Below are 18,212 nucleotides of genomic sequence, written 5' to 3' on the forward strand. Positions count from 1 at the left end.
CGTGGATTATGGCGTCGGACTGTGGATTAAGTCACTGGATTTTCTTCAGCAGCTATGACAGCTCTGTTCCCACATCTTTAAAGTTCATCTCGTTTAGCCTTGCATGCTTGCAAGGTAGTTTATGCTACGTGAATACAGCAGGGGTTGAAATTGTATTAATGTGTTTGACCATTTTGTTTTATCTCTTTTTAGATTTGAGCTGGGATTAAGTACAGAAAGATCCAGGTCAGCTGCCATTGTGGGAATTACCTGTGCGAACTTTACCTCAAATGTCAGACTCCCAGGATTAAGAAGAAACGCGTGGATGCTGTTGTGGAACGTAACTTTTTTGACCGTATTAAGGATGTGGATGTACCCGGCGTTCAGCAGCAGAAAGGGGGAATCTGTATGGATCACACTTTTGTGAATCTAATTGTTCAACCATGGTAAAACTTGCAAACCCTCTGTACACGGAGTGGATTCTGGAAGCAATACAGAAAATCAAAAGGCAGAAGCAGAGGCCGTCGGAGGAGAGAATTTGTCATGCCGTGGCCACGTCGCATGGACTGGACAAGAAGACTGTCCTTGAGCAGTTGGATTTAAGTGTTCACGATGGCTCTGTTCTCAAGGTTACAAATAAGGGCAGCGCCTCCTACAAGGACCCAGGAATTCTGGGGCGAGTCGGATCAATCCAGCCTGCAAACCTACCGGTGCCATCAGAGGAATCTATATGGAATTCGAGAGATCTGCGCCATATTGATTGGAATAAAATACTAAAGGGGGCCATCGAGGGGCTGGATGATACCCATGGCTCCTCTCTGAAGAGCATGGAGAGGTACCTGAGGAACCAGGACGACCTCGGCGACGTTGTGGATAACCCTGCTTTCCGGCAGAGGTTAAGGCTTGCTGCCAAGCGGGCGGTTAGCAACGGCAGGCTGTTCAAAAACGGCCCGCGGTACAAGTTCAGCCATGGCGGTGCAGAGGGAAGGGGCTCCAGGTGTCCCAGTGCTTCCCCCCCGGTCCTGTCGTCGGTGACACTCCTCCCCCACGAGCGAGACCAGGTACTCACACCTAGGCCTCTTCGTCTATCATGCATTTATTTGCCCATGTTGAACGGGTCTTCCTGCCATTGATGTTAAATATTAACCATGTTGCTGCTTTGAAATGTTATGAACTTTTGTTTTGTGAGAATTGTGGACTTTTTGGAGGTTTTCTGAACAGTGCCAAGGCTGGGCCAGAACATCTAGGCCCTCCACCGTTGCAGGTTTAATGGCTGTGGTGTTGATCCCTGGCAGGTCAGAAACTACGCCATCTAGAGTGTGTCCTTTTGGGGCTCTGTTGCTTTGGCTCTCCATAATAAGAAAGCTTGGATGATCAGAAAGTCATGCTGACTGTGTGCGGTAGGCAGCCTGCCGGAGGCTTCCCAAAGGTTATGTAACTCTAGCCTAATGACCTTAGGGGATGTGGCTGGCTGTCTTGTGAGTAACGGCTTTTGGATGTTTTATGTGTAAATTATAAGAGTATGTGAATAAACTAGTCCTGACAAATAGCGGTTAGAAATTAGAGCAGGATTTTTTTGTGGGAGGACAAAATATTTGTGCTAACTGAAAAGCCCCAGAGAGGAAATGCAACCACGTAAACAAACTTCCAGGTTGCATTGTTTCCTTCGCTCTTGGGTCCCCGTGGGGGGGGTCTCGTAGTTTGCAGAGATTGCGTCTCTTATTGCCGGTGCTTAGCTCGAACACGCTGCAGAGAAATGCCTCTGAAATGACAGCCTTTTTTTGCCCTTGACTTGGCAATTTTAAGACGCTTTTCATTGTGTGGCCCCGGCTGCACAGTCATCTCATCTATAGATACTGCGAAAGCTTTCTGCAGATCACGTGTGGCGGCTCGTCGATGAGCTCGGGCCGTGCGGCTGAATCGGCCGGCAGCATCGTGCTATAGAGACGTCGCCCTGTCCTCGTCGGTTTCACGGTGAATAATCAGGAAGCGACACCTCGATCCTGCAACCACAACTGTGACGGCGCCTGTGGTCAAGCCAAGAGCGAAACCGAGAATGTTTCGGTACGCAGTGTGCTGTGATGATGCCCACTGCCAAGGAGGGACTGCTGTTTTTCACTTGGGATGTTTCACCCGCTTGGTCCTGGCCTGATGACATCATCTAGCCCGGTCCGGTGGAAGAGTGTGTGCGTTCAGGGTAAGGGGTAGAGCAGTGTTGGTTTAGAGTTTATTACATTCTGGAGAGACTGGCAGTAACAAAGACAAGGAATGAGGGTTTTTTTTCTTCCTGCTGTTATGCAACCACTTCAGCTCCCACTCTCTCTCCAGCAGTTTTCTAATAGGACTCCACCCCTTCATCCAGGACTGCCTGCTCTTTTCAAGCAGCATCATTTCCTGTAATGTGCTTTATTTAGAATCGGGGAGTAAATTATGAGCGTCTCTTCAGTTGTGTTTGTTTCTCTATTTTCTCGTTTTTGTGCCGGGTACATTGCGAATAGTTGTTGGTATTAATTCCCGGGGTTAAGGGTATTCCTGGTGGGAATGAATTCCCCAGGTCCTGGGTTAGACTTCACAGCTATGTCAGCGGAGACCGTATTGTGAAACGAAGCTCTAATCAGTGGAAGGCACAAGCTAAGACTGATTTCTCATTGATTTCTATCGCTTTGCATGCATTTCTACACTTGTATTAATACATTCCTTGGAGAGTCTTCTTGCTAATCAGAGTTCTGGGGCATTTGAGAATTATTTCCTGAGTGATTTCAGTCTGTCTCTGCAGGCAGCAGGGTAGAACGACACAGATGCACAAGAACTAATAGCCCTTTAAGTAATATAACACTTTAAGTTTGCACTGAAAAGCCTGTCAGCTACGTCTTTTAGCAGGAATAACCTTGTCATGTGATCAAGGAGAGAAGCTAACATTTCTCCATTCAGTTTATTTTTTGCTGTAAATTGATTTTGCATATTTATTTTATTGCGCTTCAACGAACAATCATTATTGGTTCATCTAAACTGTTCCATTTCTCCGTGCAGTGTGTGACAATAATAGAAAGGAGTCTCAACTCGGAGACCCGCCAGCACCACCGTTATCGACGTCTGAGCCACCAGGAAGTAGTCCCAGAACCGCTTTGATAAAGGCTTACAGGAAACGTTCCCGAGACACAAATCTGTCCCCGTAGAAGACGATGATATTACCGTTAGGAAGATGGAAGATATGCCTTACTGTATATGATTATTATTATTATTACCGTTACTATGGAGGTTCTGGCTATCTGTTAGTAGGCCTACACAAAAAAATACTTACCAGATTACTGTGAAACTGGGTGGAAGGGTTGGACCGGCGCCAAAGAGGAAACCCTTCGGCTCTGGAATGCGTCCATTAATTGTTCTTCCATGGTTTTATGCTGCAATAAATGTTTCTCTTCAGGATTTTAATCCATTTCCCACAGACTAAAGGCTGCATTTTCATGAAACTCGTCTGCTGTAGGTACAATTAAGTTAGGGTTTAAATCCGTTAGAATAGATAATGGCAGGTAGTGTAACTGAAGGCTACTTATTCTATAGCCTTTTCATGCTAATGCCACATCATGCAGAGGAAACAGAGAAAAGTCTTTGCTCTGCTTCCTCATTCCTGAACAAGGTTTCATTAAAAGCTCCGTTTTTAAATCTACACAAACCGAAGAAGCATGTGATCCTGCTGATTAGAAATGAAACCCCAGCATATTTATATCTAGGATTAGTGTTGCATGACCGGACCTCTTTGACGCCATTGATTCCACACCGACTGGTTCTTTTTCTTTTATCTTCCTTTCATAACGAGACGTTTGAGTATTGCCTGGTGGAAGTGCATCACGTCCACGTTCACAGCTGCGGGAGCAGCAGTCGCGCCCGATGCCAGCGCCTGCTCTCAAATATTGACCTGGCAGGCTGGATGATGGAGCAATCATTGATCTGGCGGTAAACTGCCTCCCCTCACCATAACGACTAATTGATACAACGGTTGGGGAACTGCGTCCTCCCTCGTTTCCGCCCGCCGGGCTTCGTGTCGATGGAAAGATGCTCCGTCTTGTTTGTAGGCAGATGAAAGAGGGGAAGAAAGCTCTCTGGGTCAGCAGGAGGTCACGATCATTAGAGATTTGGAGGTCATGATGTTGATCTGCCTCATAAGAACCAGGAACTAATTACAGGCATCCCCAGAGTGTCCTTCGAGGCCTTGGTGTGTAAACCGATGATGACGAGGGTTATTTATGGTGACGCCCCCATGAGTGTTGTTTCCCGTTAAGAACTGCTCTGGAGCGAGGAAGGAGGCGGCAGATTGATGCTCCTCCGGAGGCCCGTGTGCGATCGGCTCGCCTCGGCGTGGGTTTATTCTGCTCATGATTCCAGCCTCCGTGGGTTCGGCTTCGACCGGCTGGTTCATGAACGGTCGACACAAGGTGCTGTCGGCCTCCCCTCGCCGCCGGCGATCGATGGCGAAATCCTCTTAAACCCGCCGGCTCGTGTTTGACTTCTTCCCAACTCCTCCGTAAGCCCTTTTCAGATAAATGTTTGTTCGGAGGCTTGCAACAATTTACGGTGGATCACGCAGAAACAATAAGAGCGTGTTTTATTATTGGGGTAATTTCATTACGTGCTGGTTAATCCTTCCAGACTGGAGTGCAAGCTTAAGCCCTTAAACTACGATTACTGAGGTCACTTACTCGCTCCGATGGAATGGCTAGAGGAGGTGGATCTCAAACGCATTTATTATTCATTTCTAGTCACTTTCTGAGCTTCTGGTTCACTCCAGCTTCCTCGTCCTGCTTTAACACGTCTCCAGTGACCTCAAGAATCCGTCTCTGGTTGGGTTCTTTAAACGGCCCGTCTGTGTTTGTGTTCCCACCCAGCTCCGGGTCGACCCCATCCCGATATGCAGTTTCTGTCTCGGAACGAGAGAGTCAAACCGGGACAAGCGGCCAGAAGAGCTGCTGTCCTGTACAGACTGTGGGAGCAGTGGTGAGTTTCAGTGTGTGTGTGTGTGTGTGTGTGTGTGTGTGTGTCAACAAGCAAAGGCCTGAAATTAGGATGGCGATAAGATAAGAACTTTGTCAGTGGCTTATGTTTCAGATGATTAGATAAATGTGTGCCACGATAATAAAAGCTACTGACCTACACAGATTTAGTTTAGTTTTTGTTTTTCTTGAGCCAAATAAATGGTATGTGAATATTTGATTTGAGAATTCCTGATCTTTCACGATTTCATAATCAAGGTCACAAAAAAATCAACGACTGGTGAACGAGGAACTTTCACTGCTTTTATTTGATCGGGAGAATGAAGCAGGAATGTCAGCCGTTTGTCATCAGGTTGAGCGTAGACAGAAATGTAGCCTTTGGCTAACAAATCTGGTTGGAAGAACAATGTTCATTTTGGGAGCCTGCTTCCGGGCCTCAGTGGGCCGGCGCAGGGCCGGCGCTCCTTGAGCGGCTGTTGGAACCCGGAATGCTGCTGTCGTTCCCCCTCAGCTTCTTCTTTATAGAGCACAGCGGATCAAAGATCAACCCTTTCCCCACCGCTGATTGGTGGCATTTCCTTCACCCCCCCCCCCCCCCCCCCCCCCCCCCCTGTAAAATAACCTCAGCCAAGGAGTCAATTATGTTTGAACAGCTATTTAAAATGCCGTGAGGAATTGTTCTCCTGGTGACATTTTTACAGCTCAAATTTGACTAAGTAGCTTTGAGCTGGGTTTCATTAACCGCTCCTAGTGTACACAAATTGTGCTCTCACTGTAAAACGGCTGTTTTACAACCGTGCGAGGGAGAAGGCGAGCTTTTACATGACTTTCATGGATCGACTTCCATTAGAACGAGTGCTGCTGCTGTTTCTGCCTCATTAACATCAAATTATGTGTAATTAGTGGCGCCGATGTTTGATCGCACCGTTTCTAGACACAACTCGTTGTTTTTGATGAGGTAACGGGTTCATTGTTGCACGCTTGCTGCGTAAATGAAGGCGGCCTCGTGTCTGACTGTTGGCGTCGCTACAATCCCTGTGTGCTAACAAGCTTTCCGTCGCTCCCGAAGGGCATCCATCGTGTCTGAAGTTCTCCCCCGAGTTAACCTCGAATGTGAAGCGATTACGATGGCAGTGTATTGAATGCAAAACCTGCAGCTCCTGCCGAGTACAGGGGAAGAACGCTGTGAGTAGAATGCGGCACACATCTTAGCACAAACCACTTTCAGCGCTGAAGGCTTCGGGCTCCATCTTGTTTGGTGCATCCCTGAGGATTTGTGGGTTTTCCCTCAGATTTGTAAAAAGCCTCTCTTGTGCACAATTTTACCAAAAGACCTTTAAATGATGATGGTGGGGGGGGGGGGGGGTTACACACATGCAACAGGGACACCCCTCACACGCCTGCCGTTCCCTTTCAGGATGAGATGCTATTCTGCGACTCATGCGATCGGGGCTTTCACATGGAATGCTGCGACCCGCCGCTTTCAAGAATGCCAAAAGGTGAGGCGTTTACACCGCCTGGCTTCTGTTCCCCCCGAAGGCTTCTCTCCACAGATGGTCGCACGGGCCTGTCAGTCACCGGCAGGGAGGCGGCGGTGGCTTATTAGGAGCGTCGCATGCATGTCAAATTATTCCAGCCTCCCTGGGGACGTTTGCTATCTCTGGATTACAGAGCTGACCCAACAGCGAGGCTCCTAATGATGCTGCGTGTACTCTAGTGGGATGTTTGACAGGCTGTTCATGCGAGTCACACGGCTTCAACGAGCGGACGCCGAGCCCGTCTCTCAGGACGGAGGATTGACCCGGTGTCGGCGCATAGATTTCTGCTTTGTGCTGCGTGATTGATTGTCATTGTGAGCTGCAGGGACGCTCGGTGGCGCTCCGTATTAAAGGAAATGTTTCAAATGAATGTACTGTACGTTCTCTGAATTGATGAACCCTCCCAAATGGCGCTCTGCTTCTGGACACCTTCCAGGAACCTGGATCTGCCAAGTGTGCAGGCCGAAGGAGAACGGGAAGAAACTGCTGCACAAGAAAGCCGATCAGATCAAACGTCGATATGCAAAGCCAATCGGAAGGCCCAGAAATAAGCTCAAAGAAAGAATGTAAGTGTGCAATCGTCGGAATATCAGCAGTTTATTAGTGGGAAATTCCCACTGGCAGTCATAACGTTCAGTTGAAGGTAATTGCTATCGTGGTGGAAGGCGAATGGAGCGTTTTTAAACACAGCTGTGGAAATATTACCACAAATATCCTTAGAAATATCCACCAAACTGGCTCTGACCTGCTGCAGCCTGCAGGCTAGCATGTTTCCAGCTCTACGGTAGCATTATAGATTAAGATTATATGATGAGATGTGATCGACTGGAACGATCAGTTACAGAGAAAAAGAAAGTGATCTGAAGTAACCTAAAGCTCTGCCGACATGACTGTCATTAAGCCTCGGGCAATCAGGGAATAGTTTCCAAACTAAACCGCATCAAAGGCGTCTAATACATGTTAATCAGGGACTTATCAATCAGCGATGTGAAGAACACGTACGGCAAAGCCCAGGTTGGGGTTCTGTAAGAACTGTTACGATGCCGTTATGCAACAGAAGTCATAAAATGATACGAGTGTTTGAGAAAATTACAATTGGAAAAGCACTCGGAGAGCACGGACCTCCCCCAAGCAGCTCGGATTCTGGATCAGAACCAGAAGACATGTTTCCCATCGGACCCCTTTGTGACTGATAAATGTTTTCATATTGTAATCTGGTACATCCTCAGATTGAGCTCGGTGCGGTGGCCACGCCTCCAGCCTGTACTTCCCTGTCTGGACTCAGCTCTCTGTTTCTGTCCCGGCAGGTCTGTAACCAGTGGCGATGGCTCCGTGGTAGCACTGGGAGGAAGGGGGTCACCTGGTAGGGGTCAAAAGATTACCGTCTGTTCCACACCTTCATCTGGTCATGCTGCATCTGTGAAGGACGCCAGAGACAGATTGGCTGTTGCAGACCCCCGTTGTGTGGTCGACGCCACCCAATTCACCATCTCCACCCCCACCACCACTCCCCCCCTCACGCCCACCTCCACCCCAGCTACACGCGCCTTTAACAAGAAACCCAAAGGGCTTATCGACGGGCTTTCCAAATTCTTTACCCCTTCCCCTGTGGGCCGTCGCATGCGAGCTGTAGCCGTAAAGTCGCCTGCCAAACACGTAAGCTCTCGGGACGAGCCCCGACTCCCCAAGCCACCAGAGCCGTTCGCCTTCGCTGCCGACGCCCCTCGAAAGATAACCCCCTCGCCTTCTGCACCTCTTCTCACCCCTACGCTGCCGGGACTTAGCCCGCCCTCGCAGGTGTCCAGCAGCTCCACCTCGGCTAACTCCCCCCAGAGCTCCTCCAGCCAGTCTAGCGTTCCCTCCCTGAGCAGCCTCTGCAATAGCAGCCAGCTGAAGGGACTGTTTGACGGACTCTCTCACAATTACACTACTCAGGGACAGTCGCGGAAAAAGAGACTACCTTCATACGCGCCGCCCAAGCGCCTGCCCTGCATGCAGGACTCCTCCCACGCGTCAGTAACGGGGGCCCAGCGCCTCGGACAGAACGAGTTCATTAAAAATAGATTGCATCCCACACCTGCAGGGCCGGGCCGACCCAGAGGACACCCGTTTAAGATGGTCAGTCATTTCAAACGTAACCCCTTCCTTAAAAAGCACAGGACGCTAGGCAGGCTGCGGTATAGAGTGAGCCCTCCGAAGGGAGCCCCCTCACCGGGAAAGGGAGACATGACAGACGGAAGAATTAAGCCTGAGAGTCACCATGGTAAGCAAGGCTCCAACCTCTGGCCGAAGACCTGCGTCTCCACACCTTTACGCTTCTTTTTTTATTTCTTTTAACGCTGATCTCTTCCTTTGAGGAAACGCCTCAGCATCCTAACCGACTACTAATCTTTTTGCCTAAGTTGAATCTTTCGTTTCTTAACCCAGTTTGGTTGCGTTTTGACTTGGCTGCGCTCTGAAATCCATCCTCCCGCCCGCTGGCTTCTGTCTGCATGGCCCACTAACCCCGTCATGTCGCTCCTCGCTCTGTCCTTGAGCCGCTGCAGTGGCGTTCGCTGTGATCACCGCCAGTATAGCCGATAGCCGCGTCGGCGCTCTCGGAGCCTCCGTCTCCGCTCTCTGTCGGCAGCCAGTGATTCAGCCGGGGCTGAGCAGCAGCCCTCGCCGCCTCCACCGGCCGAATCACTGTCCCAAGCATCGCACGGAGGTCGTGTGTTTCTAGCAGCACATGACGCATCATGGCTGCTGGCGATGGGGGGGGGGGGGGGTTCTGTGCTTAAGTCATGGTGTTGATGTCTTTTATGAAACGACTGCCTGCTTTCCACGTTGGCGCTGCATCTGCTTCTTCATTCATGGGAAACTGTCTTGGTGGATGACTAAGCACACGAAAGTAGTTACACAATTACAGCGATTTAGTTTCACTTCATTACATCAGGGGTGTTCACGTAAACATGCAGAGATGATGCATTACGAAATTCCTCCGAGACACGGGCTCAACGGCAGCGCTCGCAGCATCGGCACATTTGCATAGAATTCATTTCTGTGATTATTCAACCACAGCTGCTTCAGACGGGCCGGTGTCGGCGCGGCGCTGACGCGGTGTCTTTGTGCCGGTAACAGGCCACAGCGGGGAGCTGCGCGTGAAGCAGGAGGCCCGGGCCAGCGTCGCTGCCATGTCCGGAGGCCACGTCACGCAGGACGACGTGGAGACGTTCGTCCGTGTGCAGGAGCTCGCGCTGCAGGTGAGGAGGCTGGGGGGGGGGCGTCCGATATTTAGAATCAGGTGGAGAAGCGGAAGAGGAGAGGCTCTGTGCTAAAGCGGTTAGCATAGAGGCTACCCTGTCCAGGTGCATCACATCTTCCTTTAGCTGCGTCTCTTTCCATCAGAATCAACCTCACTTCCGTGCTGAACGCGCAGCAGATAAAGGGGCTGATTCAGTCACATTGATTATCCATTTGCTTTTCCTCCATCCTTCCACAGAGAACCGGATCTCTGACGGGCACGGACTCCACGCGACGTCCCGCCATCATTGAATTCGGGGCGTTTGAGATTCAGACGTGGCACTCGTCGCCTTACCCGCCTGAATATTCAAGGTAGCGCTGCTCCTCCGCGCTTATTCCGGTGTTTACTTCTGAAGTGGAAGCTGCAGCTGTCTCTTTTTACCTCCGTCAGATTACACAAGCTTTATCTGTGCGAGTTCTGCCTGAAGTACATGAGAAGCAGAAATATTCTCCACAGACACGCAAAGAAGTGCGGCTGGTTCCACCCGCCAGCCAATGAGATCTACAGAAGGGGCCACCTTTCTGTTTTTGAGGTCAGCGTCCCTCTACAGCAATAAATCGATGCGTGCATGCTGAACGGGTTCAGGGAGGAGGAGGAGCAAAGCGGCGCTGCTTGAACGGTGTCCTCTTCCTCTTTTTATTCCGTGTGTAGGTTGATGGAAATGTCAGCAAACTCTTCTGCCAAAACCTCTGCCTGCTAGCCAAGCTTTTCCTGGACCACAAGACCCTGTATTACGACGTGGAGCCGTTCCTCTTCTACATACTGACAAAGAATGACGAGAAAGGCTGTCATCTTGTGGGCTATTTCTCCAAGGTAGGAATTACGCAGCCATTATGTGGGAAATGGAGGAAGACCACATGTCATTTCAGACGCTGACACCGATCCGGCGCTGGTATTTATCCGTCCCTGTTTCCCTGCATTAATCAGTTAGCCAAACAAATGGAGCGAGTCCTGGTCCGTGTCAGGATGTGGTTCCTGCTGTCTGTCATAACGCTAACAGGAACTCGACTGTAAACCTTTTCATGCTGCTTTGATGTGAAGTCGACTTGAACACATCTTTTAGTGTAAATTGGGATTTGCTCTGTTTTATTAGAGCGTTTTAAACGTCTTTCCCTTCTAATGGCCGACTTCTTGACCAGAAAGATGAGGACCTCTTTGCTGCGGCTGCAATTCAGCGCAGAGTGAGACCGTTGGCTCGTCGCTGTGTGCGTGGCGTGCACATGCACATGCACGTGAACGCTTTTAGACGAGGACGATGGCAGGTGCAGTAAATTGCCAGCTTCAGCAGAGCGCTGACATTCTTGATCTGTTTCTCCTCCCCCCAGGAGAAGCTTTGCCAGCAGAAGTACAATGTCTCCTGCATAATGATCTTGCCTCAGTACCAAAGGCAAGGATTTGGAAGGTTCCTCATTGATTTCAGTAAGTTCCTTAATGCCTCTTTAGACCGCCGAACTTTAGTTATTTTCCATCTGTATTTACAAACTCTCGTCGCTCCTGGCAAGGTGCTGTTATTCTGTTTAAGCAGCTTCATCTAGAGCGATCACAGAAGATGAGGCTGCATTATATTATTTAACATCAATAACAGCGCCTTGATTTGTGATGAAGAGTAGCTGCGATGTTTTAGGCCTAATGAATGCAGCACATCCAATATTCGGCGCCTTGAGTGGATCTCCGTGTTTACCCCGGCAGGTTTTCTTTTATTTTTTTTACTCGTACTATGCATGTTGTTATTTTCAGGAGTTAGCCAGGGTTGTGTGCGAGGAGGAGGGGGCAGAGGAGCGCATGTGGGCTGGGCGGGAGATAATGGAGCATTTGATTTCCTGTTCACTTTGGGAGCCATTGAGACTGAGATGCAGCAGGATCTGTGATATTGAGAGTGCGCTGATAAAGACGGGGATTAAGGGAGATTGAATGCAGCCGAGTTCTGAGCTCTTTGAAGGCTTTATTGGAAAACGTAGCTGTGGCGCTGTTTAGATGAAGATTTTCTGTTCCGCTGGGTGTGTTAGAGGAACGCTGAGCGAGGAATGTGCTCTTTGAAACCACAACTCAAAGGATGTAGAGTGGCTCTTATTAATGATAATATACTTGTAGAATGACTTTATTCAATTAACGAATTGAATATTCATCGCTGACTGTTTATAGCAGCCCCCCCTGCCCCCCTTCTTGGCTCTCCTAATGAATATTGTGCGTTTGCCGTTTGGTGATTGGATTTGCTTGTTTGCTTCTCGGCAGTGGGCGAGCTTTAAAAGACATTAATTAATTCCGTGCCGCTCATAATGGACGACCCTTGACGGGGCCGCTATAAAACTAATTACACACAGATACATGTTGGTATTAGCTCTTCTCCCTTGTTCGTTATCTCTCCTGTCATCCGGCTGCTGCTTCGTTTCGCTCCGTTTCCGTCTGTCAGCCTGCGTCTGGCATCGCTTCCGCTTTTACGCGTTGCCTCCTTAAATGAATCTCTAATCCCTCGTTAAAGGTGAGCTAGCAGTGGCCGGATCAAAGAGTTGTTTGTCCCTTTCAGGTTACCTCCTCACCAGGCGTGAGGGACAAGCCGGGTCTCCGGAGAAGCCGCTGTCGGATCTGGGTCGCTTGTCCTACCTGGCGTATTGGAGGAGTGTCATCGTGGAGCACCTTCATGAGCACCCAGGCAAACGCGTCAGTGTTCGGGGGATCAGCAGAGCCACTGGGATGTGTCCGCACGACGTCGCCGCCACCCTGCAGCAGCTCGGAATGATCGACCGGCAGGACGGCAGGTCGGTCCCCCCGCCTCCTCCGGCCGTGGCTGCTAATGCTGCTGAATATTGACAGAAGTCGTGCAGGTTAAGCCCCGCCCCCACGGACACGGAGCACCTGCTGTCCCAAAGGGCTGGTGTTTGTGCACTGCCTCTCGCTTACGGGCCGCTCTCGCTTTGACACAGGATCGTGCTGATCAGAAGGGAGCGATTGATCCAGCGGCACATGGAGAGCCTGAGGGCGAGCCCCCGGCAGAACGAGGTGGACCGGGACGCCCTGCGCTGGAGCCCCTCCGCCACCGCCCACGCCGTCCTGTCTGAGGAGGAGAGGGATGTAGGTTCCCCGATTGGTTTACGAGCCGCTGAATATTCCATGAAATGCAATCTTCCTACGCTGGCTGAGCGAAAACAGACGTCCAATCAGGACGCCGCTCTTATCAGGAGGGACCTGCAGTGATTCATCCGTCAGGACGTTAATGCCAATCTCTTGTTGTCCGATTGGCCTCGTTGCTCAGACGGCGCCGCCGTGCGTGCGCCGGGCCCAGAGATGATGCGTCTTGTCTGTTTAATTAGCAGGCCAGTTGCTGGGAGGAAGAGGAGGAGGAAGAGGAGGAGGAGAGGAACGGCTACGCCATGACTCACGCCAGCAGGCGGCCGCTGACGAAGGTCCACTGTAAGGTTCCCTTCAGAACCTACGGGCACCGCACGGCGCCATCCTGGACCAGACGCTTCCAGCAAACGCAGGAAGCGAGCGACGATGACGATGACGAAGCTGACGATGACTCTGATGGCTCGCCGCCCATCCTGGCGAAGGCTCACGCGATGCTCGCAGCCAAGAGGAAGGTGACTTTACCGTCCTTTTGGACGACCAGCTGTTTCAGAAGCAGCGGGATTATCTCACTGATTATCTGCAGTTGCGTTATAGGACGTGGATCAGGAGATGATTGCCTTCATTAGAGGACAGGCTGATGAATATTCATGAGCTGGGCGGCGTCTCCGCGTCCTGCAGCTGCAGATAATAGATTGTGTTTCCTCGTCTGATGGTCACTGGTCATGGTTCATTTACTGCCCTCCTCTGTGTGCCTCACATCTGTTCCGTCTGTGCGACACTGCCCCCTAGTGCTGGAGATAATGTTACATCCTTTTTCACAAAAGCGCCCAGAGACTTGGAAAAGGACGTTGATTGCAGCCCGTTCAGAGCATTAGCTACAGTATTGATTTCACATTCCTCTCGTGAAGGAGTCTTCAGCAGGCGGTGGGAATCGACTGGAGAATTTAAAATGCCGACTGTGGTTTTTCTCTGCCCGTCTCATTTGTGGCTTGAAACACCCCGACTGCATCGCTTGAGGATTTATTCTGGCGGAAAGCCTGAATGAATTCCACGTGGAAGCCTCCCACCTCAAGCCTCCGGTGTCTTAGTCTTCACAGCGCCGACGGAGGTCTTCATCGCTTCTTTGGTTTGTGTTTCAGAGAACCATCGCGCTCAAAAAGAGAGGTCGTAAGAGGAGGAGAATAAACAGCAGCGTAACGACGGAAACCATCTCCGAGACGACGGAAGTGCTGAACGAGCCCTTCGATAACTCCGAGGATGAGCGCCCCATGCCCCTCCTGGAGCGCAACTGCAGGGTGGCCAAGATGGAGGAGGAGGAGGAGGAGGAGGAGGAAGAGGAGCGGGAGGACGAGATGCCGATAGCGCCGATGAAACGGCGGCGAGGACGCCCGAGACTGCAGAAGAATGTTCACAAAGACGACTACGATTACTGGAATGAAGGTATTTGCTTCTCGACTGTAAAATGCTACGTTTTATAAACGTATTCAGAGTTTTAAAACGGTTTTAACTTTAACTCTAGAAGCCGACGTCCTCTCGAAGATGCCCAGCAGACACCGACCGGTGAAACGAAAGAAAGGCTGGCCGAAAGGCGTGAAGCGCGGCCCGCCCAAGTGGAGAACGAAGAACGAGCGCAAGATGGGATTCAAGCTCAACCTCTACACCCCCCCTGAGACCCCCATGGAGGCCGAGCAGCACCACATTCAGGCCGAGGAGGCCAAGGGGGGGCCGGACCGGGACGCCGGCGTGGACGAGCCGGCAGGCAGGAGGTCGCCTGGCCCGGAGACGCTGCCCTCCGAGCCCCCGAGTCCCGCCGACCACGGATCACACAAGTCGACCTCCCTTGAAGGATCGCCAGCGGCGTCTCCGGTGGCGTCACCCGCTGCCTCCCCTGGCGCCGTGTCCCCCTTCACACAAGACGGCGAGGACTTCCAGGAACCCGCTGAAGTAGACGGCGAGGACGAGCACGGAGAGGACTCCCCAGCCAAGGAGCTCGACCACAGCGCAGCTGGTGCCGCGTCGCTGGAGGAAGAGGAGGAGGAGGAGGAGGAGGAGGAGGAAGAGCAGAGGACTCAGATGGAGCATCAGGATGCAGACGACGAAGACGACGGCCGCGGCAAGGCGGCAGAACCCGAGAGCAGCAAGGCCGAGTCGGACCCGAGTCCGAAGGACGTGGTCGAGTGCACCGCCTCTTTGTTAGACCCGAAAGAAGACGACGACTCCGAGTTGAGTCGGCAGGTTTCCACGGTAACGTGTTATGAGGAGGAACCCGCTACCACGGCGGACGCCATCCAGGGGGCGGGGGCAGAAACGGCAGGCGCAACGCCACCGGCTGAAGCAGTAGCAGTCGGTTCTGTCGCCGCCGTGGACTCTGAGTCAGAGGAAGAGGACACGCCCAGTCCTGGTCCGGACCGCCCACCGCCGCCGCCCGCTGAGGGGGCGGCGCTCAGTCCCGTGCTGAGGGACGACCCTCCGGTCTGTGCAGAGCTCGACTCGGAGACGGCACAGGCCGTCCAGTCCCTGACGCGGGAGGCCGAGAGGGACGGCGTGTTCCGGGGCTGCGTGGAGAGCCGGGGGCGGTGCAGGAGCCTGCAGACCTTCGCCCGCGTGGCGCAGAGCCCCCAGCTGGCCTCGCTGGACGACGGCAGCCCCCTGTCCTCCGCCCACTCCCACCCCAGCCAGTCGGTGCGCTCCGTCAACAGCCCGGCCGTCTCCGTCCTGGAGAGCGGCTACACCCAGATCAGCCCGGACCACGGCGCCATCTCCGTGGCCCCGCCCCACAACGTGGAGACCAGCCCCATGATGGACGTGCCGTCGGTGTCGGATCACTCGCAGCAGGTGGTGGACAGCGGCTTCAGCGACCTGGGCAGCATCGAGAGCACCACGGAGAACTACGAGAACCCCAGCAGCTACGACTCCACCATGGGGGGCAGCATCTGTGGGGCGGGCCCCTCCCAGAACAGCTGCTCCTACGGCAGCGGCCTGACCCAGAGCAGCTGCGCCGTCAACCCCGGCGGCTGCGGCATGATTCAGCAGAACAGCCTCGGCTCGCCGCCGCACTGCAACGTCAAGTCGCCGCAGGGCTGCGTGGTGGTGGAGCGGCCCCCCAGCAACAGCCAGCACGGCCCCCACAGCAGGCACGGCCCCCACGGTCAGCTGGGCCAACACAACCCCCACCACCACGGCCACCACCTGCAGCACAATCAGCACGCCGTGCACGGCCAGCAGCAGCAGCAGCCCATGGCCCAGTGCGCCGCCCCCCCCAACTTCACCGCCACCATGCAGCTGGCCGACATCCCCGAGTCCGGCAACCCCAACTTCGCCCTGTACGAGCGGCTCAACCACCAGGGGGAGTACGGCGGGGGCCACTACCCCCAGTCGTCGGGCCTGAGCCTGGCCAAGCTGCAGCAGTTCACCAACACCTTCATCGACCATCCTCATCCTCACTCGCTGCCCTTCAACCACGCCCCCTCCCACCCCATCACGTCTTATGCCGGCACGCCGTCGCTCTCGTCTCAGCGCTCCGGCCTGGTGTCGCTGTCCCAGACGCAGCATCGAGTCCCCAACTCGCAGGTGCAGGCCGCCATGACCCCGCCCCCTAATCTCGGCTCCCCGCCGCCCATGATGCTGCAGCGCAACATGGGCATCCCGCCCTCGCAGCGGATCCAGCCCCAGATGGCCTCCAAGGCTCACATCTCGGCCCGCTCCAAATTGAACCCGCTGTCGCACCACCACCACCACCACCAGCAGCAGCAGCAGCAGCAGCAGCAGCAGATGTACGCCCGGCCCCCGCAGGGCGTGGCCATGCAGGCGCCTTCCAGGACGCTCGCCGCCATGCCGCGCATGAACATGAGCGTGAACATCATGCCGGCGCCGGCCTACAACGTCAACTCCATGAACATGCCCCCCCTCAACGCCATGAACGGCTACAGCATGAGCCAGCCCATGATGAACGGCGGCTACCATGGCAACCACGCCTACATGAACCAGTCGCCCCAGTACTCTATGCAGATGGGAATGATGGGAACGCAGCCATACCCCCAGCAGCCCATGCAGGCGCCGCCGCATGGCAACGTGGTGTACACTCCAGCCGGTCATCATGGTTACATGAACGCCGGCATGTCCAAGCAGTCCCTGAAGGGGCCGTTCATCAGGCGGTAACCCGACCCCCCCCCCCCCCCCCCCCCTGATCTGGCCTTCTCCCGTCGTTATTATGACTTTAAAACCAGCAGCACTTGGAAAGAATGCAAAAATCAGTGAGTAAACGCTACAAAGTATTTTTGTTCCTCTGGATGGGAAGCCTTACATCGTTACGATGAGAATCTATTTAACTCGCGGCGGGGGCGGAGCTCGCCGGCGTCACCGATGTCACCGGGCGTGTAGCGGCCTCAGACGAAGCCATTTAATGTGCCTGCTGCAGGACCCTGTCTGACAGCGCTAACGGCTAGCTAGCTTGTATTATACTCATGCCTTTGTATATTTAAATTATTGTACTTATTTTGTAACGTGACACCCAGCATGCTTCAGTCTGCGTTAGTGACGGTGCGTTGAGTAGTACTGTACAGGTGTTGTGCTTGATGGCGAGCCGGTTGAAGGATATCTGGCCTTTATTGGGTTCCCCCCGCAGGGACAAGATGAAACTCTATTTTATTAATTATTATAATGTAAAAATTAAAGTGTAAGCTTGGTCCCGTTTCCTGTCCGGTTCGAGAGGTTCTATTGGTGTGTGTGTGCGTGTGTGTGTGTGTGTGCGCGTGCGTGCGTGTAATTCTGAAGTCTTTTGTAACGGATCTCCCCGAGGCAGCTTCCTGTTTCACGAAACGGACGTTTAGAAACGTTCTAAAACGGAATCTAAAAGAACCTAAATGATTATAACGATGAAAGAAAATATATATACGTTTAGTCCAAAGTCGCTATTTTACATAATGCCTTTTAAAGCTATGTTTCCATTCCATCGGTAGATTTGTTTTGTATCTTTATAAAACGTTGGATTTATATTTTACCGGAGTGTAGAAGAGTAGCGGCTGTGAATAGACCAAACTAAGCTCATGGTTTGCATGTAAGACGCAGCTCGTCCTTGTGTTTCTGTTTCTACTGCTCTTTTGTAGCCTTTGTACCTGTACAGAGTCGCTGGTGGGGGTGGGGCGGGGGGGGGAATACCTGGCTATGTGCACAAACAGCAGACGGAATGACCTTCCTGTATTTATGACTTTTCTCCTTTTGTCAGTTACTTTAAAATGCTGTACATTTTAGCCTAAGAATAAATTATGATTGACCATGTTCTCGATTGTTCTCGTTCTCATTTGGGGCGACCATGTTCTCGATTGTTCTCGTTCTCATTTGGGACGAACATGTTCTCGA

At 52.5% G+C, this 18,212-nt stretch overlaps 1 protein-coding gene across 1 annotated transcript; it reads left to right on the forward strand.

The window, feature by feature from the left end:
- Positions 1 to 422: 422 nt before the first annotated feature.
- On the forward strand, positions 423 to 17,813 carry kat6b (K(lysine) acetyltransferase 6B). Its single transcript, XM_068754922.1, is given in 17 exon segments — positions 423 to 1,040; positions 4,863 to 4,971; positions 6,037 to 6,152; positions 6,385 to 6,466; positions 6,942 to 7,071; positions 7,813 to 8,768; positions 9,626 to 9,747; positions 9,987 to 10,099; positions 10,179 to 10,320; positions 10,440 to 10,601; positions 11,114 to 11,207; positions 12,313 to 12,544; positions 12,710 to 12,861; positions 12,978 to 12,987; positions 13,039 to 13,366; positions 13,994 to 14,294; positions 14,374 to 17,813. Coding segments are annotated over 17 exon segments (6,306 nt in total). The 3' UTR covers positions 17,013 to 17,813.
- Positions 17,814 to 18,212: the final 399 nt, after the last annotated feature.

The sequence above is a fragment of the Brachionichthys hirsutus genome, chromosome 21 (assembly GCF_040956055.1).
Source record: "Brachionichthys hirsutus isolate HB-005 chromosome 21, CSIRO-AGI_Bhir_v1, whole genome shotgun sequence".
In the NCBI taxonomy this organism is placed as follows: Eukaryota; Metazoa; Chordata; class Actinopteri; order Lophiiformes; family Brachionichthyidae; genus Brachionichthys; species Brachionichthys hirsutus.